The sequence below is a fragment of the Bos indicus x Bos taurus genome, chromosome 14, assembly GCF_003369695.1.
Source record: "Bos indicus x Bos taurus breed Angus x Brahman F1 hybrid chromosome 14, Bos_hybrid_MaternalHap_v2.0, whole genome shotgun sequence".
NCBI lineage: Eukaryota > Metazoa > Chordata > Mammalia > Artiodactyla > Bovidae > Bos > Bos indicus x Bos taurus.
In genome coordinates, this window is record NC_040089.1 from 27,306,365 (window position 1) to 27,332,735 (window position 26,371).

Genomic DNA, 26,371 nt, shown 5'->3' on the forward strand with positions numbered 1-26,371 from the left:
TTGAAAGGTTAGGCTTGGCACCTAAAGTTGGACTAGATTGACATTTAGAGCGGCTAAATATCGCTGCAGTGTTAGGTAGACCAAGGAATACTGTGATGGTGATAAACCTGTCTTGTTCTCCATTCTCTATTTGTGTTGCCTTTCCTATGTTACTTTCTTTTTTTAATCCCTTAGTTATTTCCCACCCCAGAATGGAAGCAATAATAGCAGCATTCCTTACGGGTATGAAAATGAAGCAACTTCATACATGTAAAGAGGTTACGACTATAAGAGGTGCACAGACGACAAACATTAATGTCATTATATATCGTGCTTGAGGTCATCAAGACCACCCCCAGATGTGATCATCTGCTTGAGGGACTCACAGAAATGTGGTTATACTCACAATTATGGTTTACTACAGCAAAAGAATACAGATCAAAGTCAGCAAAGGGAAAAGGTGCATTGGGTGGAGTCTAGGTACTCTGGAGCAGTTGCAAGCTTCCAGTTTTCCTCCCACTGGAATCACAGACAGAGCTTAATTTTCTCAGCAACATGTGACAGACAACACAGGCAACATGTCGTCAACCAGAGAAACTCACCCATGTCTTGGTATCCTGGTTTGTCTGTCACACAGGCAAGCAGAGCATGTGTGACTGACCTTAGCTACTTGGTCTTCAGCTCCTCTACCTCCCCCAACAGGAGGTCAAATTGAAAGGATGTCTCCCCAAGTCCAGGCATACAAAAATAGACATTCATCATTAATCACATTGTTAAAATAAACCATGTAGCATGGCCCAAAGCCTCAAGTATACAAAGACACTTTATCAGGCAGGATACTCTAGCGGTTAGTTAGTCAAGGGACGGTCCTGAAGACTCAGAAGGTGGAGAGTTTGGGAAACTCAGGTGTACTGAGTTACCCATTTACTGCACTTACATGTAAACCTTGCTTATTTGAATAACCCACTTCAATCATTTTCTTAATGTTTTGAGTGGCTTTTTCTTTTTAGTATATGAATGTTGATTGAATGTTTACTGTGTGCATAGCTCTTATAATCTTCTCTATAAAGTTGGAAAATAATTTCAATCTGGGTTATAAACACAAGAAATTATTACTCCAGTATCAGAAACTAAAGATCACTGACATTATTGCAATATTGGTAATAATAGAGTGCTCCATAAATTTTGACTACAATTACATGCTGAATGCTTTATGTATAATATTAGTTTTAGTCCTTCTTAACAACTCTGGGAGGTAGGTAATAGCTACCTATAGGTAACAGGTAATAGCTCTGTTTTACAGATGAGAAAACCAAGGTCCAGAGTTCTAAGAACTTCCCCAAGACTCCTCAGTTATTAAGGAGTCAAGGATACATTTACAGCCTGATTCTACATCTTGTGCTGTTAACATCATATATGATAGTTTCCTATGACCTTGAGAAATAAAGGCTCTCAAAAGTATTTTGAAACATTAAAAATCCAACCAAATTTATGAGACTTTATACATCTCAAGATCCATAGAATGCTTAGACAAAGGGGCAGAATTGTGGCTAGAACATGTGTTTGTTTTATCAAGAGGAGATCCCTACAAAGAAAATTCCAAGATGCCTGGTTCCCTAAAAACGTGATGTAGAAGACACAAAAGCAAGGAAAACAGAGATACACAAGGGGGAGAAGTTGTATAGTTGAGTGTCTTGCTTAATCAGGGATCCATGAAGTCTGAAGGCCCTCCAAGATTCCAAAATGGCTCACACCATGAATTGTCTGTAATCACATCTTTTTCCTTCCCCTATTATTAGATCTCAGTCTGTGGTAGAAGCTGGGACCCTGAAACATGAAGACAAGGGAGAGAATGAGAATACCCAGCCACTCCTGGCTCTGGACTGAAACCCGAGCCACCCCGTGCTCCCGACGTCACCAACTCTCAGTGGTATCAGCCACCAGGAAGCACATGTGAAACTGACCACACGACACATGCGTTCGGCTCGACACAGGGCCTCCTCTCCTGCCACCCAGTAATGACTGTCACCAGCCATTGGTCTGAGCAGCCAAAGTTGAACAAAGACTTGAGAGATGCATTTTTGTTTTTAAATGAGGGAATTGGAGGATGAAGCAAGGTAGTCATGGAAACAAGACTCCCCCCACCCCATATTTATGGTATTAAATGAGTTGAAAAGAGAAAAACTAAATTTGAGGCACACACCTCATTAGGACAAAGATTTCTCTAAGTCTTTGAAGAGATGCTCTCCAGTTTTTGCAGTTTAAAATTAAGTGCATTTCCAAGTAGATCCATAAGAATTTAAATTGTGCAGACACAATTTTCAAGTTTAATGTAGTGCAAAGCCCCAAGACAATAGTATCTCCGGTAATCTTCATTCCTACATTGAGTTATTTTCTTTGACCTCATCACCAGCATCCAATCTCAAATTGTTCAGCCTAAGAGCATGCTCTTGTAGGTCTGGCTATTTGCAGAGTCTGTTTATTTTGATATCCTGCAAAAATGATTTTGATGTCACATTTTTGATGAGGCCACCGGCTGATTATCATGAGCTAATTTGAAACAAAGACACACAAATTGAAATATGACTATTTCATCTTAGTAATGTGGCTTCCCACAAGGAATGTATGTCTCTAGAGGGTAGGGGGTTACGTTGAAAATACATGTCAGTGGTTAATGAATCTTTTCAAGTTGTCCCACTTAGGTCACTATGGCAAGAAAAGTGCTACAAAAGCATTACACACGCACTACGTCCCCCCACCTCCCTCCTGCAATCAGTTAAAGGTGCGAAGGATGGACCTGGCTGTTGTTAAGGGGGTAGGTATCAAACTTGGAGGAAGATCTTTAAGGACGGCTAATACACAAGAACTGCAAGTAAGAGAAGACTTGGAACGCAGGATGAAATGCCAAAGATCATTTTATTTCTTTGTTTATTTTCCTTAGAAATGGAGTCCCCAGCTATCCATTCAAAGGAAACTAGATAAAAATAAACAGATATCATAGCATATGATATCCTTACTTGTGCCATGTCTCCCCAAACCAGTTGTATGTTTTTAGCTATATCTCTTATTCTCCCAGCCATTTGCATGACATGGGCCTTCATTACTATGACCAGTTGGTGCTCAATGTCAAAGAAAAAATAATTAATAGTTGATAATGAGCAGTAAAACATGATTTTACACTTTAAGTATTTGGGAGGGTCAATTTGTTGGCTAAAAAAATTCAAAGGCAAACTGGCCATAATCATCCTCAGTAGATATTATTACTAATTTTAATAATTTATCACGTCTCTTTCTCAATAGATCTAGTGTTTTAATTTTTTTCTACTGGTAGAAAATGATAACAGAAGAGATTTTTGTATTCCACTCTTGAAATAAAATTGAAATAGAATTTAAAATATTTCCCAATCAATTGCATCACAGTATAAATAAAACCAATTCATTTTGTGTAGACACTTCAAATAACAAGATAGTAATACTGAAATAATTCTACCAATGCAATGACTTTTCTTATATACCACAACATAGGGAGGAAAGATAAAGAATTAAAGCAAATTAGAAAACCCATTTTATTACTTGAGTTTATGAAACAGTTGTGGGATCCAAGTGTTTAAAATGCTACTGGAGTCAATTATTGCCAAACATTTTGCAACAGTAATAATAATTCTGGCTTTCCAATTGGCAATATTTAGAACCCTACTGTAGTGACCTGATTTTAAATACCATATTATAATTATTAAGTTAAGAGTTTGTTTTTAACTCTCTTCCATGATTTCATTAAATGAATGTAAGATGATGGCTCAACAGTGACAATGCTACTTTGAATTTCCTTATGTGTATGCAACATACATACAGAACCAAATTCAGTAAGTGACATGAACGTTGCCACGCGAGCACTAGATTGCATTGTCCTCTGTCAGTCCTTTCTTCCGTTCAATAAATACTGAAGGACACACATGCCTTTTCATTTTTCAAGCGTTTGCTTTTCCTTCCGGACTTCGGTAGTTCACTCTGATGTTTTTTCCTCAAATGCTTCTTCATCTGTTTTAGAGAGATTTTTCAGCATTGGCAAAACAGAAGGAAACAAGACAAATATTTTACAGACTCTTCAAAGGGAAGCTAATATCCTTAAAGACAAGCAAAAGTGGTCCAATAGCATTTTAAAGAACTGTTTTTTTTTCCTTTTGATGATATAAAGAAAGCAACCTTCTTCGTCCTTCAATGGAAAACACAAGTGATTTTTCTCCCTGTGCGTAGTAACCTGTGTGTCATTTCTTTAGCGTTTTTGTTCATATTGGCTTAAAATTCAGTGCATGAATATCATTACATTCTTATAGCTAACATTTCTAGTTAGCTTTGGTTTAAAACACACAAACTTTAATGCATTAATATTCCACTAAACTAATGATGTGGTCATCTTTGGAACAAGTAGGCAACTGTTCTTTCTAAGCAATGGCAAATTTTAAAACCAAACTATCAATAATAATTAACACCTCAAAGTGAAGTTTAAATGGCAGAAGTTTCTCAAGCCAGGGAGATGTCAGAGTCTTTCGAACAACTGTGAAGAGGAAACAGTTTTGACATCTTATACCCAGAACAGACATCCGGGCATTTTTGGCCTTCCACTCTGTCATCCTTCTTAATTTTGCAAAGTTGTGATAGGAATCCTTTCAAGGACCTTCTCATTCACAAGGATCCACAGTGGAAGACCCTCTGGATTCCAGCCCTGTTTCATAAATGCAAAGGGGCCAGAAGTCAGAGATCCTAGCAGCCCCGCATTGAGCTGATCCCAAGAGAAAATTCTCACTTGGAGAAATTTTTGTTTTCTTCCCTACAATGCCTGATATTTGTCATTAAAAAAATTTACATGCATCGTTGTTATAACTAAATATAAAATGACTCCAGATCCTTTTTCAGTGTAAAAAGTTCCTCTTAGAAAGAAATACCATTTTTGACAGTATTTCTGCCATTCACAGAGTGAGAAGAAAAATTAAGACATCAGCTCTTAATGAAGACAAAAAAGCAAAGAGACTCAATAAGTGGGGAGCAGTATGGTTCATAAGACATTGGCATAATTGTCTTTCGGCTTTGTATTAGGAAAATATAATTTTTTTTTCATGAGTGCCTTTACTAAAAATAATTAAAATAGGGACGTCTGAGTTCACCAGGAAAGTTACCATTAAACAGAAGTATTTATGCAGCTTGTCATTAAACTCAACAGAAAAGTAGTGGTGTATGATGATAAACCATCTAGCTACCTTAGGAAAATAGAGTTGCATAGAAAAATTACAGACTAAAGCAATCCATTCACAGTTTCTACACGTATTCTCATTAATACTGATTCCCCCTATTCTAAGAGAAAAAAATATCTTTGGCCGGCAAGGTAGAAGCTATCATGGGTTCACCTGGAATCCAGGCATCAGATGGGGGCTGTCATGGATGAAATACGGCAGGCATTTTCTATAAGAATTGCAGTGAGGCAGATATTCCCTTTAGTGTTTTCCATCCCTGGGAGGAGGTTTAGAATTTTTCAGGCTGCAAATCAAGAGAATTAAGGGCTGTGGTGTTTGAAGGTCTATGCCCACATCCAAGGAGACTGCACCAAAAAGGTGGTCTCTCTCCAGCGTGTCCTGAGCCCGCACAGAATGCTAAATTGCAGGAAGGCTGCGTCTCTGATGGGGTGTCAGCTCAGGGTGCCACACATCCACAATGAAGATGAGCCGGAAAGACGCGGCATCCTGCCACACCTCGTGTTCAAAGGAGTCGTCAAAGATGAGCACCTTGCCTTCTTCCCACATCCTGGAACAGAAAAGCACGTCAGTGTGTGACTCAGTTGCCTGAGGATCAACCCATGGCTGTGTTTAGGAAGGGCCTCTCATGATAACCTCTGCCATAGGACCAGGTAAGTGGAACACACGGGCTGTGAGGAGATCAAACCAGTCAGTCCTAAAGGAAATCAAGGACTGATGCTGAAGCTCCAATACTTTAGCCACCTGATGCGAACAGTCAACTCACTGGAAAGATGCCTGATGCTGGGAAAGATTGAGGGCAGGAGGAGAAGGGGGTGACAGAGGAAGAGATGGTTAGATAGCATCACCAACTCAACGGACATGGATTTGAGCAAACTCCAGAGGATAGTGGGTGTGCTGCAGTCCATGGGGTCACAAAGAGCTGGACACGACTTAGCGACTGAACAGCAACAACAAAAAGTAGAACACAGGATGTGTTCTTTCACTGGCGATTAAGAAAGAACTTCAGGATTCTTCCCGTGAACATCAAGTTTCAGTGCTCAGCGCTGAAGGTGTACACAGGGCAAGGGACTGGAGCTAAAAGTAAACTTATTCTTGGTACAAGCCTAGGCAAGGCTTCTTTATTTCGGCAAGCACTCAAACATGTGCCCCACCAGCTCACTACTGAGGTGACCTCTTGGTCAATGCCTCCATGCAAGAATCTACCTTGTTTGGGGCTGGTGCACTGGGATGACCCAGAGTGATGGTACAGGGAGGGAGGTGGGAGGGGGGGTTCAGGATGGGGAGCACGTGTATACCCATGGTGGATTCATGTTGATGCATGACAAAACCAATACAATATTATAAAGTAATTAACCTCCAATTAAAATAAATAAATTTATATTAAAAAAAAAAGAATCCACCTTGCAATGCAAGGGACCTGGGTTCAACCCCTGGTCTAGGAAGATTCCATGTGCCTCAGAGCAACTAAATCCGAGTGCCATGACTACTGAGCCCTCGCGACACAACTAGAGAGTCTGTGTATCGCAACAGAAAGATCCCACATGACTCAACTACTGAGCATGTAGTTCTAAAGCCCCGGAGCCCATGTGCCTGAGTGCCCTAGAACCCACACTCTGAAACAAGAGAAGCCATTGCAATGAACAGCCCATGCAGCGTAACCAGAGAGTAGCGCCTACTCGCCATAACTAGAGAAAAGCTTGCAAAGCAATGAAGATCCAGCATAACCGAAAATAAATACATAAATAAAATTATAAATATAAAATAAAGTAATAATTATTTGCAAGATAAAAGTCCCTTTAGGTTGGATAACAATGGTATCCTCTTGTGCAGAACACCTCGTGTGCTGTCTCACACACCTACCCTAAAATCTTGCACTCACCAAATGAGTTGCTTAGCTCTTTGATTCAATTCCTCTAAAGGTTCAAAGAGTTTCACTGGAGTCCCATCCAAGTATAACAAAAGACACAGGGGAAGGGTGTGCAAAAAAACAAAAACAGTACCTTCATGTTCACAGAGGTGCTGCTCACAGTAGCCAAAAGGCGGGAACAACCCCCATGACCACTGGCAGATGAATGGATAAATAAACATTTATCTATATACAATGGGATATTCCTCAGCCTTAAGAGAGAAGGGAAATCTGACAATGCTACAACATGGATGAACCTCTAGGCTGTTATGCTAAGTGAAATAAGCCACTCACACAAGGACAAATATTGTATAATTCCGCTTACAGGTGGCACCTAGAGTAGTCAAATTCATATAAATTCAGAATTATGTTGGCTTCACTCCCTATGAGTAATTTAACTGTATTTGAGAAAACTGAAAACTTAAGAGGGGGTGTGATAATAAAAAGCTCTAAGAGAATCTGCGAGATACAATTCCTGTGGGGATGACAATTCTCAACATTTATTGAGTGGTAAGGCAATGGCACCCCACTCCAGTACTCTTGCCTGGAAAATCCCATGGACTGAGGAGCCTGGTCGGCTGCAGTCCATGCGGTTGCTAAGAGTCGGACAAGACTGAGCAGCTTCACTTTCACTTTTCACTTTCATGAACTGGAGAAGGAAATGGCAACCCACTCCAGTGTTCTTGCCTGGAGAATCCCAGGGACAGGAGCCTGGTGGGCTGCCGTCTATGGGGTCGCACAGAGTCAGACACGACTGAAACGACTTAGCAGCAGCAGCAGCAGAGAGTTTAAATAGGTTCAGAGTTCCACTGGAGTCCCATCCAAGTATAACAAAAGACACGGGGAAGGGCGTGCAAAAACCAAAAACAGTACATTCATGTTCACAGAGGTGCTGCTCACAGTAGCCATAGTAGTACTTTAAGTACTACTTTGGTAAGTACTACTTAAAGTACTGCATGTAATTAAATCAACTAAACAGAACATTCTAAGTTTGCACAAAATGACACTTTCTCTAGATTATGATAGGTATAAGAAAGTCAAAGACTTAGGCATGCTCAATGTGAGAAAAATCTTCAAGCATTCCATTCATTAACTTAAATTGCTTGTAAACTGGGAAAAGCTTTTTAGTGTTGGAATGTGCTGGCTGGTTCATTCATGGAACCAGTACCTATAAATGTGGAACATAAGTTAGCACTGGTTTGTGGTTTTGCAGATATTTTAGGCTAAATATGGATGAGAGTAAACCATTGATTAAACAATTTTTTAAACAAGAAATCTGGGAGGTATTCCAAGAGGTTTGGAGTTGGTTAAGGTCATAAAATTCTATTAGATTTATTATATTTGCCTTGCCATTTTCTTTCAGATATTTTCCCAGAAAACAACAAAGATACTCAGTTACTTAGTGTAGATTCTTAAATGTAGATTCCTTCTGAATATGTTTAAAAAAAATTCAATCACTTATGAGAGCTAGAATGACTAAAAGTGCAGCCCTAATTGGAAAGGACAATAAAATCCCATTCAAGTGACTGCAGACTGAAGTGACTTAGGTTCATCAAAAGGTATGTCACCTATCTGGGAACAGATGAGGGTTTTCCAGAACAAAAAGAAACAGAACACCAAGATGTCAAAAGGTCTTTAGATCTCTTCTGAATGGAAAACAAAGACTCTCATTGTAATGAAAAGAAAAGAGTTTTTCCAGGCCACTTGCTTTGAGAGCAAATCTCCACCACATACAATTTATGTTAGTCACGCAGTCGTGTCTCTTTGCCACCCTACGGATTGTAGCCTGCCAGGCTCCTCTGTCCAGGGAATTCTCCAGGTGAGAATACTGAGTGCATAGCCATGCCCTTCTCCAGGGGATTTTCCTGACCCAGGGATTGAACCTGCATCTCCTGCATTGCAGGCAGATTCTTTATCATTTGAGCCACCACATACAATTTATGCTCAATTTGTGACATGGAAAGAGGCCTTTAGGGAAAAGATTTTCCAAGCAGCCTTGGGAAGAAGGCTTCTTGGAGGCACTCATCTAGCCTTCCTCTGAGGTTTTAGGAAGGCAGGAGGGAGGTGGGGCGACTGCACCCACTCTTCAGACACCTGCCTCGGCTTACTTTTAGAATTACTCATCATTACGAGGAGACTGTCTCTCCCTGGTTTGTCAAAAGATAGAAAAATATCTGGTCACAAGATAAACCAACATTATGTAATTCCTCAGTTTCTTAAATTATTGTAATTAATGATAATGGTATAATCATGGCAGCACACGCCTAATAACTATAATTTTGTCATAGAATTACCATCAACATTAATAATGCTAAATAATGATATGAGGAGCTTACAGTCTTCCATCTAAAAAGTGTATAGATCACATCTCAGTGATCTTTCCAAAAGGTTCTGAGATACACACATGACACGGTTCTAATTTTCCAGCAGAGTGTTTATTGACACGAAAGCCAGTTCAGATGCCTGCAGTGACACTGTGCTGTTGTGGAGGCAGCAGAAAGGCACTAGGTTGGCTTCATTATAGCCAGACCTCTAGCCCCAGATCATGGTTCTAGGGAACATCCCAGTGCCTACAGCTGTTACGCTAATGTTCCCTGCAAGGTATTTCAATAAGCTGAGTGGAATACAGAAAAGGGTCCAAGAGCTCAGGAATAAGGCTGCTGTAACACAGCTCATATTAAAAAGCAGAGACATTACTTTGCCAACAAAAGTCCGTCTAGTCAAGGCTATGGTTTTTCCAGTGGTCACGTATGGATGTGAGAGGACTGTGAAGAAAGCTGAGCGCCGAAGAATTGATGCTTTTGAACTGTGGTGTTGGAGAAGACTCTTGAGAGTCCCTTGGACTTCAAGGAGATCCAAACAGTCCATCCTAAAGGAGATCAGTCCTGGGTGTTCATTGGAAGGAATGATGCTGAAGCTGGAACTCCAATACTTTGGCCACCTCATGCGAAGAGTTGACTCATTGGAAAAGACACTGATGCTGGGAGGGACTGGGGGCAGGAGGAGCAGGGGACAACAGAGGATGAGATGGCTGGATGGCATCACTGACTCGAAGGACATGAGTCTGAGTGAACTCTGGGAGTTGGTGATGGACAGGGAGGCCTGGCGTGCTGCGATTCATGGGGTCGCAAAGAGTTAGACACAACTGAGCGACTGAACTGAACACAGCTCTTATTAATCTTGATTCACGGAAATCCCACAGGTTCTGACTGCACTGGAAATCTTGGCACATATGGAATTGAAATGTAAAACTGCATTATGGCTGCTTCTCTCCTCCTGATACATGTAGACAGAATATATACACACATACCTTCTTTGTTTGACTATCTGTCATCTATCTACCTACCTATCTTTCCATCAATCCTCCCATCCACCCATCCATCCATCAATCTATCGATCATCTCTATCTAACAGGAGACAGCACTTTTCTGAAAGCTAGGACATCTGTGTCCTTGTTTTGGCCCTGCCAACTAGCCATGTGGCTGTGACAAGCACGTCATCCATGGGCCTCAGTTTCCCCATCTGTGCAATGATGTGAGTGGACCAGATGGCCTTCAAGTCTCCTTTCAGCATGGAAATTCTTTTAATTCTCTGAGTCAAGCTGTTGACTAGGACTTTAGTCTTCACATTACACTTTATAGTATATATTTCACAACACTGATGGGTATGGTGTTTGCTGTTTTGTTTAAAGTCAAAACATTAATTTCAATAAAAGATGGCGAACTTGACAAGTTTTTTTCCCAATAGGTTCTATATATACGCACCCCCAGGGTATCTCTCTACCTCCTCCTGGGGAGCCCAGTTTTGGCCAGGCTGCCACAGGGGCCCCTCCAGGTGGCCAGGGGCTTCTGCACTGCTGATCAGCCCCTGTGCAGCCTCTCTATATAGCCTCTGACTTCCTCCTCTTGGTCCTGGGTCACCAGGTAGCAGAGGGCTAAGAAAGCCAAGAAGGGAGGAGAAAGAAAGGAAAGATGGAGAGAAACTTCATGAGGCCACAGAGCTGGGATGCCTCTCTGCCCTTTCTTCCACATCGGAGGTGAGGGGGCAGGGAAGCAAAAGGAGAAAAAGAGGGAGTGGCTACCTGCGGTGTCCGGCTGCACCCCCCACCCCAGCATCCCTCCCAGCCCCAGGCCTATCAAACCGCAGACCCTGTCTGTTTCTTACCATCCCTTCACCAGCCCTGGCCCCCATATCCTCCATTGACTTTCATCTCCCTCCCCACCTTCGAGCTCCTCGGGGCCCCCACCCCCACCCCATCAGAGTGCATGCTGCAGGTTATAAGGACAACCTCCGATGATTCCAGGAGACTTGGTCTCACTCCTGGGAATGTGAGGGGCAGAAGTCCCCATTTCTGCAGCAATTGGAGATGGGCACAATAGAAGCTCAAAAACACATTGAGTGCATTTTACCACATCACACTCTGTAAATAGAGCTCTGAATGCATTTATATGGATTACTGTAATACTCAAAACCACACCAAGACATACTTTTGTTCTCCCCATTTTACGGGAAGAAAGTGAGGCTTAGTGAGGTCATGTGAGTTGTCTAAAGTTACACTTCATAAGACGGAACGCCAGGATTTGAACCCCGGTCATGTGACTTTGGGCTTTCCTGGTGGCTCAGTCAGTAACGAGACTGCCTGCAATGCAAGAGATGTGGGTTCGATCCCTGGGTGGGGAAGATCCCCTGGAAAAGGAAATGGCTACCCACTCCAGTATTCTTGCCTGAGCAGAGGAGCCTGGTGGGCTACAGTCCATGGGGCCGCAGAGTTCGACACGACCAAGCAACTAACACCGTCACTTTCACTTTCTCCTAGCTGAAAAATAGAGTTGTTAATCATCCCAGGTACGCAGCATTGTTGTGAAGGTTAATGAGTGAGTGTATGCAGAGTGCCTGGCACGTAGAAAGCACAATGTCTATAATCGCTATGCACTTCCTCCTTATGTATATATGAATACGTATACATAGACATGGAGAGGCATCTGGGCAATATCTCTGAGTACTGAGATCAAAAATAATTTCTTTTCTTTTTTGTGTTTCTTTGTGTTTTCCAAATTACATAGCATGCACCAGTTTTGCCACTGGAAAGCATTATTCATTTTAAATGATAATTTTATTTGTCATGATAGAAGGTTGCATACCTGCAAGCTTATGTCCAGATAAAAAGTGCTATGTTCTGCAGTGAGGGAACCTTTAAACACAGATGCACACTAGAAGGAATTGCAAAACACTGAGGAAACAGCAGTGCGATTATTAATACCTGAGAACTGCGACGCACAAATTGCCACTCTTTCAAAAGTTGAGAAGCTCTGAAAATTGCTTCCTGTTGCTGAGCACAAGGAAGCCTGATTTCTCGGTATGTGTGCTTCTGTTTCCATGCCAATGTTACCACCACAATAACAGCATGAAACTTCCAGATTTCATATTACACTCTTTCTGTCCTCAGAGTTCATAAACTGACCCTGCTATTCAGCTCTCTAGCTATTTTCACTAGCAGCCTTGCGCAGTGTTTTAATGTCAATTGATCCATTTTGGTCATAAAAAACACTCTTTTTGTAATGAAATATTTAGCCTGACCTGAGGAGAATGTAACGCAACGTACAACAAGTACAGTAAGGACACAGAGAAGGACGCTGACCCACGGCAATGAGAGGGAGGAAGGACACTGATGCTTCAAAACTCCTCAGGGACAAGACAGACGAAACAGTCCGTCCTCCAAAAATTCGCCTCCAGATCCAACGAGAGTTTGCTGGGAGGAGCGGGTAGCAAACACTTTTTAATATCACTATGAATTTGTAAAATATACCACCTGCTTAGGAAATCCCATGGACACAGGAGCCTGGTGGGCTATCATCTATGGGGTCGCAGAGTTGGACACGACTCAGTGACTAACACTTTCACTTTTCTCTGTCAAAGTTCCCAAGTCTCAGTGGCAAAAAGCTAGCTGCCTGTCCACTGACCACCTGCAGCATTCTTATCTGTGCCTCTCTTATGACTCCTGACTTTTGAGCTGTGTTAGCTCCCTGACTGGACACCCTGGTAGGGTAAGACCCCAACTTGAGCCATCTTGGAATGCCCCTCAGCACTGGGTGCTCCTGCACCAGGTCTGGGCTGGTGGGTGTGTGCCAACAACCAAAGGAATGACCTGCACACTCCCGAACACCTCTCCATCAGACTTCCACTAAGGGTCCTGAGAAAGAGGTAAGAAGATAATAACTTGGTTTCTGCCCTCTAGGCACTTACAGCTCAGTCCCAGAGATTAGACTAATAATATGTACTAATTAATAAAAGCAATTATTATTATAATAAATAAATAATTAACAATCAATCAATAATTAATAAATAAAAGCAATTCCCTGGTGGCTCAGATGGTAAAGAATCTGCCTGGAATGCAGGAGACCTGGGTTCGATCCCTGGGTTGGGAAGATTCCCTGGAGGAAGGCATGGCAATCCACTCCAGTATTCTTGCCTGGAGAATCCCCATGGACAGAGGAGCCAGACGGGCTACAGTCCATGGGGTCGCAAAGAGTGGGACATGACTGAGAGACTAAGCACAGCACAGCAATGGGAGACAAAGAACAGGATCACTGACGACATACCCTGTACCTACTCTAAGAAGTCAAAGAAGAGGTTCCTTTTCTGGAATGAAATCGGATCTTAGTAGTATGTTTATTTTGGATGGGTGAAAAGATGGGCATTCCAGGAGATCAGAGTAATAGGATCAAAGGAAGCTGCCTGAACAGTCACCCTTTCCCTACTCAGGACAGTCCCCAGGCTAAGTGCCTTGTATGCATGATTTAGTCTAATCTGGACAACAGTCCTGCAGAGTAGATAGCATCACTGCCGATTTGATAAGTAAGGAGCCTGAGGCTGCAGGGGATTAAGTAACTGGCCAAGGTTACACAGGATTAGCTGGCAGAGCTGGGATTTGAAAAGGCAGCCATTGTGCCATGCTGTGTCCTCTACAGCAAGACACAAATATCACCAGGTGTTTGCTTCAGGAAGGAGACTCTTTGTATTGATGAACAGTTTAAACTGTATAGCATGAACACAATGTGTCATGTGGGGCTTAGCTGACTCTGACAAGCTGACAAGTTAGCTGACTCTGAATGTAGGTTTGTCCACCTAGAAAAAGAAGCAAGATGGCTCATCAACTAGACGAGTGTGATCTGGGGAGAAATGATGAAGGAGGGCCGCCCTAGAACTGGGGAGTATCTCTGATCAATAAGGGGCTTCCTTGGGGCTCAGATGGTAAAGAATCTGCCTGTAATACGGGAGACCCGGGTTGGATTCCTGGGTTGGGAAGATCCCCTGAAGGAGGGCATGGCAACCCACTCCAGAATTCTTGCCTGGAGAATCCCATGGACAGAGGAGCCTGGTGGGCTACGATCCACAGGGTCTCAAAGAGTCAAACACGACTGAGCGACAAACATTTTCACTTTTTTCTTTCACTTTCTGATCAACAGAAAGCACAGAGATGCGACACAGTCTAATGAAGTTGGATTAATACCTCCCACCCTAGGCTATTTCAGTCACAAAAGAAGGGAAATAATCCAGCTGAACGTAGCTTTGCTGTAATGAGCATCCATTGTCAGGGGTGATGAAACAGACAGAAAATGATGGGGGGAGCATACCTGGTCTCGTTGGCACATCGGATCTTGCAGCCTTCCTTGGGAATCACCAAGCCCAGGTGCATTCGGAGCCTACAGTTCGTGGGTCCCGTGTGCGGCCACACGTGGGTTCCCGGGTGCATGATGGAATATTTGATCTGCACAGAAAGCGTAACCCCTGTTCATCCCTTTATCAAGGTGTGGGAGAACCACTAAATTAAAGCAACAGTACAAAATTACTGTCAATTTTGATTAGAGCCATCGCAGCACTCAGAATTTATGTTCTCATCTTTCTTTGTAAAGGAACTAAAAATAAGGACTCCCATTTCCCACACAGCTATAAACACTGAACATTTTCCACTCTCAATGCTGCCGTCAAGGCCATGAAATTATTTCATTAAAATGCGAGTGAAAAAAGAGACATTCAGTGGGTCAAAGAAAATGACCATTTCTTCGTAAACATCAGCATTTCCATTTATTCTCCTGATAACTGACTGTGTCCTCCCCAGAACTGAAAACATTCTTGGTACCTGTCCTCTTCGGCATCCTGTTGTCTCAGGGAATTTATCTAGTAAAGAACAGGTCTTAGGAGCTCCTTTACAGGCATTTTCATTTTTTCTTCCTAGAACAATAAATGATAAAGCCACTGTCAGGAACAAATCACAGTAAAGCTTTAACTCATCCCATTTTGACCATACACAACGTATATTGTCCTCCTCACTGTGAGAATGAGACGGCTAGGACTTCCCTGGTGGTCCAGTGGCAAGACTTTGAGCTCCCAGTACAGGAGGCCCCAGGTTCAATCCCTGGTCAGGGAACTAGATTCCACACGCCGCAACTAAGAGTTCATGTGCTGCAACTAAGACTCAGCACAGCCAAAAAAAATAAATTAATATTAAAGAAAAGCCAAAGGAATCAATTTTTAAAAATGAGAGGCTGAATAAACACAAGAAGACACAATGTTCTGTTGCAATAGACAGTGACTGGCAGAGTAAGGAGCAGAATACTCTACTCATTGGCCTAATGGACAGGGCACTTGTTACATGCCTATTTCCCCTCTGTGGCAGGCAGGGTAACGGCCCCTCCCAAAAAGGATCACAACCTAAGCCCAGTAACTCGTAAATATATTCGGTAACATGGCAAAGGGAAATTAAGGTTGCATATGACGATGAGATTACGAACCAGCTGACCTTTAAAAAAGGAGATTATTGTGGATGAACTGGATGGGCCCAGTGTAATCACAGGGTCTCAATATACAAGGAGCAGAGAGTCAAGGCCAGAGTGACACAGAATGAGAAAGACGTGACCGCCTATTGCTGGTTCTGAAGACGGAAGGGGACCACAAGCTAAAGAATGTGGGCAACTTCCAGAAGCCAGAGCCACCAGAAGCAATGCCAGAGCCACCAGAAGCAATGCCAGAGCCACCAGAAGCAATGCCAGAGCCACCAGAAGCCACCCTGATGACACTCTGATTTTAGCTCAGTGAGACCCACTTCTGACCTCTACATTGTAAAGATAATACATCTGGGTTATCTTAAGCCACTAAATTTATGGTAATCTGTTAAGGTGGCCACAGGAAATCAATCCACCCACCCTAAGGAAGCAAAATAGACTAGTGCATTTTCCAGGATTATATGCTAATAAGCTAAACATTTTTCATTGAAATTTAATGTATTTTTCAAAGTACATCTCATTTTTTATGTGCTGATAAAGAAGAGGGAAGGACGTTTCTAGGAGACAGGGATTTCTCTGAGTGACTGTCAAGAACACAGATGTAGGTAGAGTCTGAAGCACCTTGGACTATGTAACTTTCTTCACCATCTACAAAATCATTTCTTAGGAATGACGTACTCAGGAATGTACAGTGCCATTTGCTCTCATGGAGGGGTATAAACGATATGTTTTTTTGAAAGAGATATTTTAACTCCCAGAGTCCATGTTCTTAACTGTGACCTAAGACTGCCCCTATTATTGTTATATAATGTATAATTATTATGTAATAAAAAACTAGTATCGCGATCATTTATCTGTCAGACCTTTGAACACTCACTGATCCTAGTAACAACCCCATACTTAAGGCACTATTTTCATCATCATTTTTCAGCTGAGGAATCTGAGGCCCAGAGATTCAGGAACAGGCCCACATTACACAGTAACAAGTGGTACAGCCAGGACCCCAGCTCAGGATCCTCCGGTTCCAGAGGCTATGCTTTAAAGCATGATTTACCATTTCATTGCATCTTGGATGTGAACACAGCTGTGCAGAACAAACCATTCAGCTGAGGAGAAAATGCCCAGCAGCCAAACACAGTGTGGTTTTGTTATTTTATTATTTCCCACACAGTTTAAGGAGAAGGAAATGGCAACCCACTCCAGTATTCTTCCCTGGAGAATCCCATGGACGGAGGAGCCTGGTAGGCTACAGTCCACAGGGTTGCAAAGGGTCGGACACGACTGAGCGACTTAACTTTCAACTTTCAACACAGTTTAAAGTAACTTTTAAGAAGTGATAAACTCTGCTTCTTTGGGGAAAAATAGCCTTAGAAAGAGATCTAAATGCCAATGCAAATCTGAGAAAACCAATTCAATTGAATATTTCATTTACATGTGAAGAATACATTTTAAGAGGGATATTCATGGAGCCACCTTGGAAGGAAAGCTATGATCAACCAATCAGAGACTTTACTTTGCCAACAAAGGTCCACATAGTCAAAGCTATGGTTTTTCCAGTAGTCATGTACATGTGAGAGTTGGACCATAAAGAAGGCTGAGCACTGAAGAACTGATGCTTTTCAACTGTGGTGTTGGAGAAGACTCTTGAGATTCCCTTGGACAGCAAGATCAAACCAGTGAATCCTAAAGGAAATCAATCCTGAATATTCATTGGAAGGACTGATGATGAAGTTGAAACTCCAATACTTTGGACATCTGATGCAAAGAGCTGACTCAGTAGAAAAGAACCTGATGCTGGGAAAGATTGAAGGCAGGAGGAGAAGGGGATAACAGAGGACTAGATGGTTGGATGGCATCAATGATTCAATGGACATGAGTTTGAGCAAGCTCGGGGAGATGGTGAAGGACAGGGAAGCCTGGCGTGCTACAGTTCATGGATCTGCAAAGAGTCAGACATGACTGAGAGACTGAACAACAATTCATGCAGCCGAGGTTTTTAAAGGTCTTGGGTTGTAGCTCTCTGAAGTTTCAAGGCTCTACTGCTGGGATGACAATAGGTTCGTCTTGCATGACAACTCTGATCAGTTGACAGTGGCTACCTAGAATTGTCCAGGTAGCCACTGTCAGCTGATCAGTGTGTTGAGAAGAATTCAGAGGTTCACCTTGAGTTCACCCAGAAAGGCTCTTGGGATCAGGTAGCACTGTCTTCCATGGGCTCTGGAAAACAAAATGACTGCGCATGCATGGCATATTTGCTAACTGTATGTTTACCGTTCATCGTCATAGCAATAAATGAACAAAACAGATGTTCTGTGACACCCACATAGCAATTGGAAAGCATCCGTGGGGGAAAATTCATATGTATATTTGTTGATTCTGTCTTTTTTTCTCTAACTCAAAAAAGCTGATCATTTAAAAGGGAAGACTGAAGCTCTGATACTCTGGCCACCTGATGTGAACGAAGAGCTGACTCACTGGAAAAACCCCTTGTGCTGCTAAAGACTGAAGGCAAAACGAGAAGGAGGCGGCAGAGGATGAGATGGTTGGATGGCATCATCAACTCAATGGGCATGAATTTGAGCAAACTCCAGGAGATAGTGGAGGGCAGAGGAGCCTAGTGTGCTGCAGTCCACAGGGTCGCAAAAAGTAGGACACAACTTAGTGAGTGAAAAACAACAACATACTTCAGAACTGACTGGGCTGCTTAGAGACCTTTTGTGATTCTCACTTACATATGGATGGAAACCAAGCTTGAAGCCACAGCTTCAAGGCCTTCAAATATCCAGTAGCATCCTTTCCTAACTAGACTAGACAACCTCAAAATCTCTACTAAGTCAGATCCTATGGGCCTCTTATCCAGACCTGAGCTCTCAGTGTTGCTAAGCAACAGCCCTACCGCCTCCCTCCCCACATTTTCTTGACCCCTCTGTCTCCAGGCTGACAGGGGATCTTCCTTCATGGACACCATCCTGCTTCTATGCAAGCTATGTTACTGGATGCCATCAAAAGTCCTTAAACTGTGCATTTATTTCCAGAAAATACTGGATTCCTCCCAGAAGACTGGAACCACAAATGAAAGACTACACAGAACCTTAATAAAACTTCCTAAAAGAGAAACTATTTTATGATCAAAAAATAAAACTAGAATTAATTTCTAATTAATTGACTGCAACTGATTGAAAAATGGATATGTATAGAACACACATACACTTCTAAATTATTTTGGATCAAAATGGAAATCAAGATAAAATGAAGTCTTTTGGGGGGAATAATACAAGTGAAAATACACATTATAGCTTAAGGAAAATAGTCAAAACTTTGAATAAGCTTTGAATCAAAGCCAGAGATCAGTCCATAGTCTTTTTTTTTTTTTTTCAGTCCATAGTCTTAAATGATTTTATTAATGAAGAAGAACGAAAATAAATTTTCTAAGAAGTTCCAATTGAAAAGTTACCAAAAAACCAATAAAATAAATAACAAAAGAACAAGAGGAAGAATAAAAATATAAAATCAGAAATTAGAAAATAATTAAAATAAGGTGAGATGTAATTTGAATTTTTTTTAAAAGAAATAATAATTACTCTGTCAAACTTAAGAAAAAAGAAGGAATATGCAAATTCCATTCAGTGGGAAGAAGGATTTAACAAAGATAACAAGGAAGTAAAGAGTACTTTAAGAAATTACTCTAATTCATGGAAAATTAGGTATAATAAAAATATATGAAAATGTGTAAGTTAATAGATATTGTATGGTTCCACTTATATGAATTTTTTTGTGTAAAGTAGTCAAATTCATAGACACAGAAAGTGCACAGGTGGTTGCCAAGGGCTGAGTTTTGCAAGGTAAAATAGTTCCAGAGATTGGTTGCCCAAAAACATGAATATACTTGACTGTACTGAATGTACACTTAAAAACAGATGAGGTGCTAAATTTTTAAGTTATGTGTATTTTGCTACAGTTGAAATTTTTAAAAAAATACACCCAAACATTAAAAGTCAAACCAAATAATTTGGTTGCCACCAACCAAACTGTCTCCATTATTTATTTCCTTTTGTTTAATGTTCTTATATGCCCTACAATGCTTTGCGTATTTCAATTTATTAAAGCACATGGCTTTAGCAGAGAGTATGGTTCCCAAAAATTACCTCCAGGATGCGCACGATTCTGAAGCCTTATTCTAGGAAACTCTGTAGGTACTATGAAGCATGAGATGTGAATGGAATGGAGGCATCGGATGAACTGGTGAACGCTTACAGCCAACAGAATTGATTCATTTAGTGAGATGCCGATAGACAAAAATTAGCATGCTGTTCACATATTGACCTTACTATGGCTCTGCTTAAAAAAGTCTTGTTGGAAAAAAGCTGACAGAGTCACTTGAAATCCTGTGATCTCTCTTCTTATGGACTTTTCCCTGAAAATATTATTGAAGTTGTTCTTCTTTCTCTGACATGTAAACCTTCATTATGCTGAAAGCATACTAACACAAAGGATGGTGCTTATTTGTCCCACAGTATAAACCATCCTCTACTTTATTTTCTGCAGCTAAAGGTGTGAGACACGTGCTGGGTAGTCTTCAGAATGGATTTACTTTTGTACAGCTATTGTTAACCCAGGTTAATTTGAATTTTCAAGAGAGTTGGAGAGTGCTTTAAAGATAAAATTCAATGCTTCTCATTTTGAGGACAGATTGATATTAACTCATTGGACACACACAGAGTGGGGTGTGTACCTGGGCCTGGGTTCAGCTCAGGGAATGGTACATTGACTGTGAACCCCTTCCTGTTCTTTTTGTTTTAATTTCCTTTTGGCTGCACTGTGTCTTCACTGCTCTGCTTGGCTTTTCTCTAGCTGTGGTGAGTGAGGGCTACTCTCCAGTTGCGGTGCGCGTGCTTCTCGTTGCGGTGGCTTGTCTTGCTGCGGAGCCCAAGCTTGAGAGCGGGCTTCAGTAGTTGCAGCAAAGGGACTTACTTGCTCTGCAACATGTGAGATCTTCTTGGACCAGAGATCATCGAACCCATCTCCCCTGCATTGGCAGGTGGATTCTCAACCACTGGGCAACCAGGGAAGTCCCTTGTTCCTATTCTTGAGGAGCTCAGACACTAGCTTTTACTGAGTTGTCCCTCTGGTGTTCATCACCCCTAACAGCTCTCATGTTGGGATGCGTTTCCATGGGACAGATGCAAAGGAGGCCCAGGGAAGCCCTTTTGTAAGGTACCCATGGTGGGCTTTTCAGTTACATCTATACAGTAGGACTACTCTTTGTAACATATCATTAAACAGGAAAGACCAGGAAAACCCAAACACGTTATATATCCAAATACAACATATGCATATATAAAACTATGAATTTGCATGCACACACACACACATAAATGAGTGTTCATACATTTTAAGACGCAATGAACAGATTTTGATAATCTGGGTTTCCCAGGCTCTGTGAAGTATTCCCAGAAGGGCCCCGCCCCACCCTTTCCCATCAGGTCACAGAGAATCATCAGGAAGTCAGGCGCTCACCTTGCTGCCACAGCGTAAACTGACTCCAGTCACCCTTTTCCCTCAGGTTCTCATCTTCAGGCAGGAAGAGGCCATGGGTTCTATCCATCGCTGCAAGGCCTTCATCTCTGATTAACTTCCAGTTTCTTTCTAAGGACTAGAGAGAAGATTCTGGACTGAAAATATGCCTGATAATACACCTTAAAGTGACATTCAGCTTTTTGTTCGTTTGTCTGATTAATAAGTAATGAAAATTTCCCTCTCGTCTAGATTTGTTGTTTAGTGGCTAAGTTGTGTCTGACTCTTTGTGACTCCATGGACTGTAGCCCGCCAGGCTCCTCTGTCCGTGGGATTCTCCAGGTAAGAATACTGGAGTGAGTCGCCATGCCCTCCTCCAGGGGTATCTTCCCAACTCAGGGGTTGAACCCATGTCTCTTAAGTCTACCTGCATTCGCAGGCAGGTTCGTTACCAGTAGCATCACCTGGGAAGCCCATCCAAGACACTCATCCCATCCTGAATGCACCTAAATCGCCAACACTCCCTGCAGCTATTGTAACTTGTTCAAGCTATGAGATGAATCTGTCGATTCTTGTTAAACTGCCACACTGACGGGAGAATTGCTGCTCTAACACATGGAATTACTTTTCAAATGAGTCCATTGGTGGGTGCCTCATACGTCAGGCTCTCCTCTCTGCCCTCTTGGTATTTTAGAATCTTCTTTCATTTCTTTTGAAAGCTGATTTTAGGGGCATCTTTGGAAAGAGCTGATCTTTTGTTCCTAAAATAGGGCATGAAGCCCTAGGGAAAATGTTAAAGTGATTACATCACTAAATACAAATTTTTAAAATTTCCTTAAGAGCACGCTGTCTTTTACATGTGAAGTGTCATTCCACCCCCTCCTGCCTCCTCTCCCCAGGGTCCCCCTAGGCTGAGAGACTTTTCCATGAGCAGTAGTGACTTAAATTTTTTCTTGTTTGCACAGAGGCGCTGGATGACAGACTCAAGGCTGAAAGGAGCAAAGGGGTGCATGGTCTCCCAGCTGGTCCCCAACTGGAAACACTCCAGTGGCGGCACCACTGACTCCTCAATCTGCTGAGCAAATGCTGCACAGACGTTGACTTTTTCCCTTTATTTATTTATCATGAAACAGCCACTGGCATGTTCTCTCTAGAGCTCAGTACTTGGAGGCAGAATCTGACAACTGGAAGGATGTGCACTGTGGGTGTTGTGGAGACTGCTGTCCTGAGGGATGACAGGGGACTTGCACAGTGACTGAGTCCAGGGACTCACAGTCTAGCGCCAGAAACTGGCACTGTGGTCCCCCCGCCCATCACCTCTGGGGCATCTGTGGAAGGAGGTGGTCAGACTGCAGAGGGCTCGGGGCCCTGCCCTGCTCTGAGGCAGCAGGGTGGCCATGGGTCCCCACTGTGATGTTGACAGACACTGGGCAAGGTACTGGTGGAACAAGGTGTTCCCTGACTGGGTACTGGGCACACCTCAACGGGAGCGCACATCTGATGGCTGGGGAAAACTGGGCTAACCAGAGACTACACAGTTCTACACGGTGACTTGATGAAACACACAGAGAACAGAACCATCACGACCCCCTCCGTGTTCAACAGAGCCACTTTTTCTAGCAAAGTAATTATTGTGCTTGAAGGTGGCTCAGTGGTAAAGAATCCACCTGCCAAGGCAGGAGACACAAGAGACGCGGGTTTGATCCCTGGTTCAGGAAGATCCCCTGGAGTAGGAAATGGCAAGCCACTCCAGTGTTCTTGCCTGGCGAATCCCATGGACAAGAGGAGCCTGGAGGGCTACAGTCCATGGGGTTGCACAGAGTTGGACACAACTGAGCAATTAAGCAAGCATGCTTAATGAATGCACTTGGGAATGTTTTTTGGTTTTGGAAAGACACCAAAAAGAGTCTTTTTTTTGAGCATGGGGGGAGGGAACCTGGAATGGGTCCTGGGAATGGCATTTTCAAGCACAAACCAAGGTACCACACTGTAAAAATTTAATGGTTACAGGAATTAAAGGCCAAATAAAATTTTTTCTTGTGTGCATGCACGAGCGACATAGAGAGAGAGAGAACAAAGGAAGAGGTGGGGAGTGAGGCAGGGGAGGGAGGAAGGACAAGGAAAAGGAGAAGGAAGGGGGAGAAAAGAGGAGAAATGTATCTTTTCTGTAATAGTATCATTAGTCTTCTGACTTGGCATATAACTCAATTTTTTAGGAAATTCCAACAGGAACCTGAAGGCTTGCACAGAGCAGGCCATGCCTACATTCTCCTCTGAAATATTACTTTCTTGACCCTACATTCATTCATTTTGTAAAACTGAAAAGAGAGATTCATAGTGTTGGTATTTGGGTTGGTTGCCCAGAAGACAGCAGCTTCTGATTCACATTTTTTTCCTCTGACTACACAGACTTTAGCAAACAGAGATCTGTTTGTTTTCACAATGCTTCGTGGCCTCATAAACCCATCATCAGCACTTGCCTTTCAGTTAAACCTCAGCTATATTGGGCACTCCACTCAACTATAAATGGACTTCCCAGTTTCAAGCCTCATTAATCCCACCCTGTGCAGCCAGCTCTCCTTAATCCTCCCCCTCCTTCCAGTGCATGATGGTTGTGCATGCTGGTTTCCTCTTTCTGCAGTTATTCTGCTCACTCCACTTAGATGGCATACTTTTTTCTTCAACATCAAATTAGACGAAGTTCTATTTTTAAAGGCTTCTCCTAACACTGATTTCTTGCAGAAAGCTTTAGAGGTGCAAACTAAAGCCAAACTAATTCCTTTTTTTTTTTTTTTTCTTTTCATTCCAATATATTTTTTTTTAATTTTATTTTTAAACTTTACAATATTGTATTAGTTTTGCCAAATATCGAAATGAATCCGCCACAGGTATACATGTGTTCCCCCTATCCTGAACCCTCCTCCCTCCTCCCTCCTCCCTCCCCGTATCCTCCCTCTGGGTCGTCCCAGTGCACCAGCCCCAAGCATCCAGTATCGTGCATCGAACCTGGACTGGCAACTCGTTTCATACATGATATTATACATGTTTCAATGCCATTCTCCCAAATCTCCCCACCCTCTCCCTCTCCCACAGAGTCCATAAGACTGATCTATACATCAGTGTCTCGTTTGCTGTCTCGTACACAGGGTTATTGTTACCGTCTTTCTAAATCCCATATATATGCGTTATTATACTGTATCGGTGTTTTTCTTTCTGGCTTACTTCACTCTGTATAATAGGTTCCAGTTTCATCCATCTCATTAGAACTGATTCAAATGTATTCTTTTTAATGGCTGAGTAATACTCCATTGTGTATATGTACCACAGCTTTCTTATCCATTCATCTGCTGATGGGCATCTAGGTTGCTTCCATGTCCTGGCTATTATAAACAGTGCTGTGATGAACATTGGGGTACACGTGTCTCTTTCCCTTCTGGTTTCCTCAGTGTGTATGCCCAGCAGTGGGATTGCTGGATCATAAGGCAGTTCTATTTCCAGTTTTTTAAGGAATCTCCACACAGTTCTCCATAGTGGCTGTACTAGTTTGCATTCCCACCAACAGTGTAAGAGAGTTCCCTTTTCTCCACACCCTCTCCAGCATTTATTGCCTGTAGACTTGTGGATCGCAGCCATTCTGACTGGCGTGAAATGGTACCTCATAGTGGTTTTGATTTGCATTTCTCTGATAATGAGTGATGTTGAGCATCTTTTCATGTGTTTGTTAGCCATCTGTACGTCTTCTTTGGAGAAATGTCTATTTAGTTCTTTGGCCCATTTTTTGATTGGGTCATTTATTTTTCTGGAGTTGAGCTGTAGGAGTTGCTTGTATATTTTTGAGATGAGTTGTTTGTCAGTTGCTTCATTTGCTATTTCACTTGCTATGTTCATTCTATCAAGAAATACACATTTTTTTTTTTTTTTATATAAGTATTTTTTTTTTTTTTTTAATCTATTTATTTATTTGGCTGCTCTGGGTCTTAGTTGTAGCATGTGGGATCTAGCTCCCTGACCAGGGATCGAACCTGGGCCCCCTGCACTGGGAGCTCAGAGTCTTAGCCACTGGACCACCAGGGAAGTCCCAAGAAATACACATTTTTAAACAGTGAAATATTACTACAAGTTTTATCATGAAAGCAGCAGTCTCTTACTCAAGTTTTCTCCACTCTTCGAGTCCAGTCCCCAGCTAAGTGCTTTAAATATTTTTTCTCAGTTTTACCTGCTTCCATGTAAATAATGTATTTATACTGCTATCTCTTGATTTATTAATTCTAGACTTTATCACTCATTTTCTACCAGGGAAGGGAACAAATCTGATGTCTTCTTTTTCTTCTTCTCCATCTAGCAATTCAGGTCATTTCACAAACCTTTCACACATTTGAGTAAACTCCCATTTGAGTTTTATTGAGTTGTAACAAATATACTTCGTTTCACATGCAGCATATATAAATTCTGCCTCCTTTCCTTTGGCTTGATTTTCTAACGCCCTTAACACTGCTTCTTCTTTATGGCCCTGAAAGTGTGCTGTAAAATCTCTTGATACTATGCTACCTTTTGCCAAAACATCATATAAGCTCTTTCTCTGAAGATACCCTACAGCAGCCATCTGCTTTGCTCTGCTCTGAACTGGGTGGTGTCTGGGCTTGCTGGACCACTGTCATCAAGAACTTCTCTTGACTTCTGCCCAGTATGAGGCTCCCTAATTACTCAATTCTAATCTGAATAAAGGATTATGTGTGTTCCTGAGAAAGGACACACACTGCAGGTAAAACTGAATTTCTATAAATATCTGGTTATTCTTTTTTTTTTAATTTCATTGAAAGTACAGTTGATTTATAATGTTGCATTAATTTCTTCTGTATAACAAAGTGATTCAGTTTACATATATATATGTTCTTTTCCATTATGGTTTATCACAAGATATTGAATGTAGTTGTCCGTGT

At 42.0% G+C, this 26,371-nt stretch overlaps 2 protein-coding genes across 9 annotated transcripts in view; one reads left to right on the forward strand and one right to left on the reverse strand.

The window, feature by feature from the left end:
• Positions 1–3,948, forward strand: part of CLVS1 (clavesin 1) — a 175,087-nt gene extending 171,139 nt beyond the window's left edge. The window contains exon 6 of the mRNA XM_027561058.1: positions 1,779–3,948. Within this exon, the coding sequence (XP_027416859.1) occupies positions 1,779–1,866 (88 nt within the window). The 3' untranslated portion in view covers positions 1,867–3,948. The remainder of the gene's footprint in view (positions 1–1,778) is intronic.
• ASPH (aspartate beta-hydroxylase) overlaps positions 2,877–26,371 on the reverse strand; it is a 169,155-nt gene continuing 145,660 nt past the window's right edge. For all 8 annotated transcript variants that reach the window (XM_027561051.1, XM_027561050.1, XM_027561047.1 and 5 more), the window contains 4 exons: positions 21,435–21,570; positions 15,275–15,366; positions 14,769–14,902; positions 2,877–5,775 (listed from right to left, as the gene is read on the reverse strand). In XM_027561051.1, coding sequence (XP_027416852.1) covers positions 5,625–5,775; positions 14,769–14,902; positions 15,275–15,366; positions 21,435–21,570 — 513 coding nt within the window. In that variant the 3' untranslated portion in view covers positions 2,877–5,624. The remainder of the gene's footprint in view (positions 5,776–14,768; positions 14,903–15,274; positions 15,367–21,434; positions 21,571–26,371) is intronic.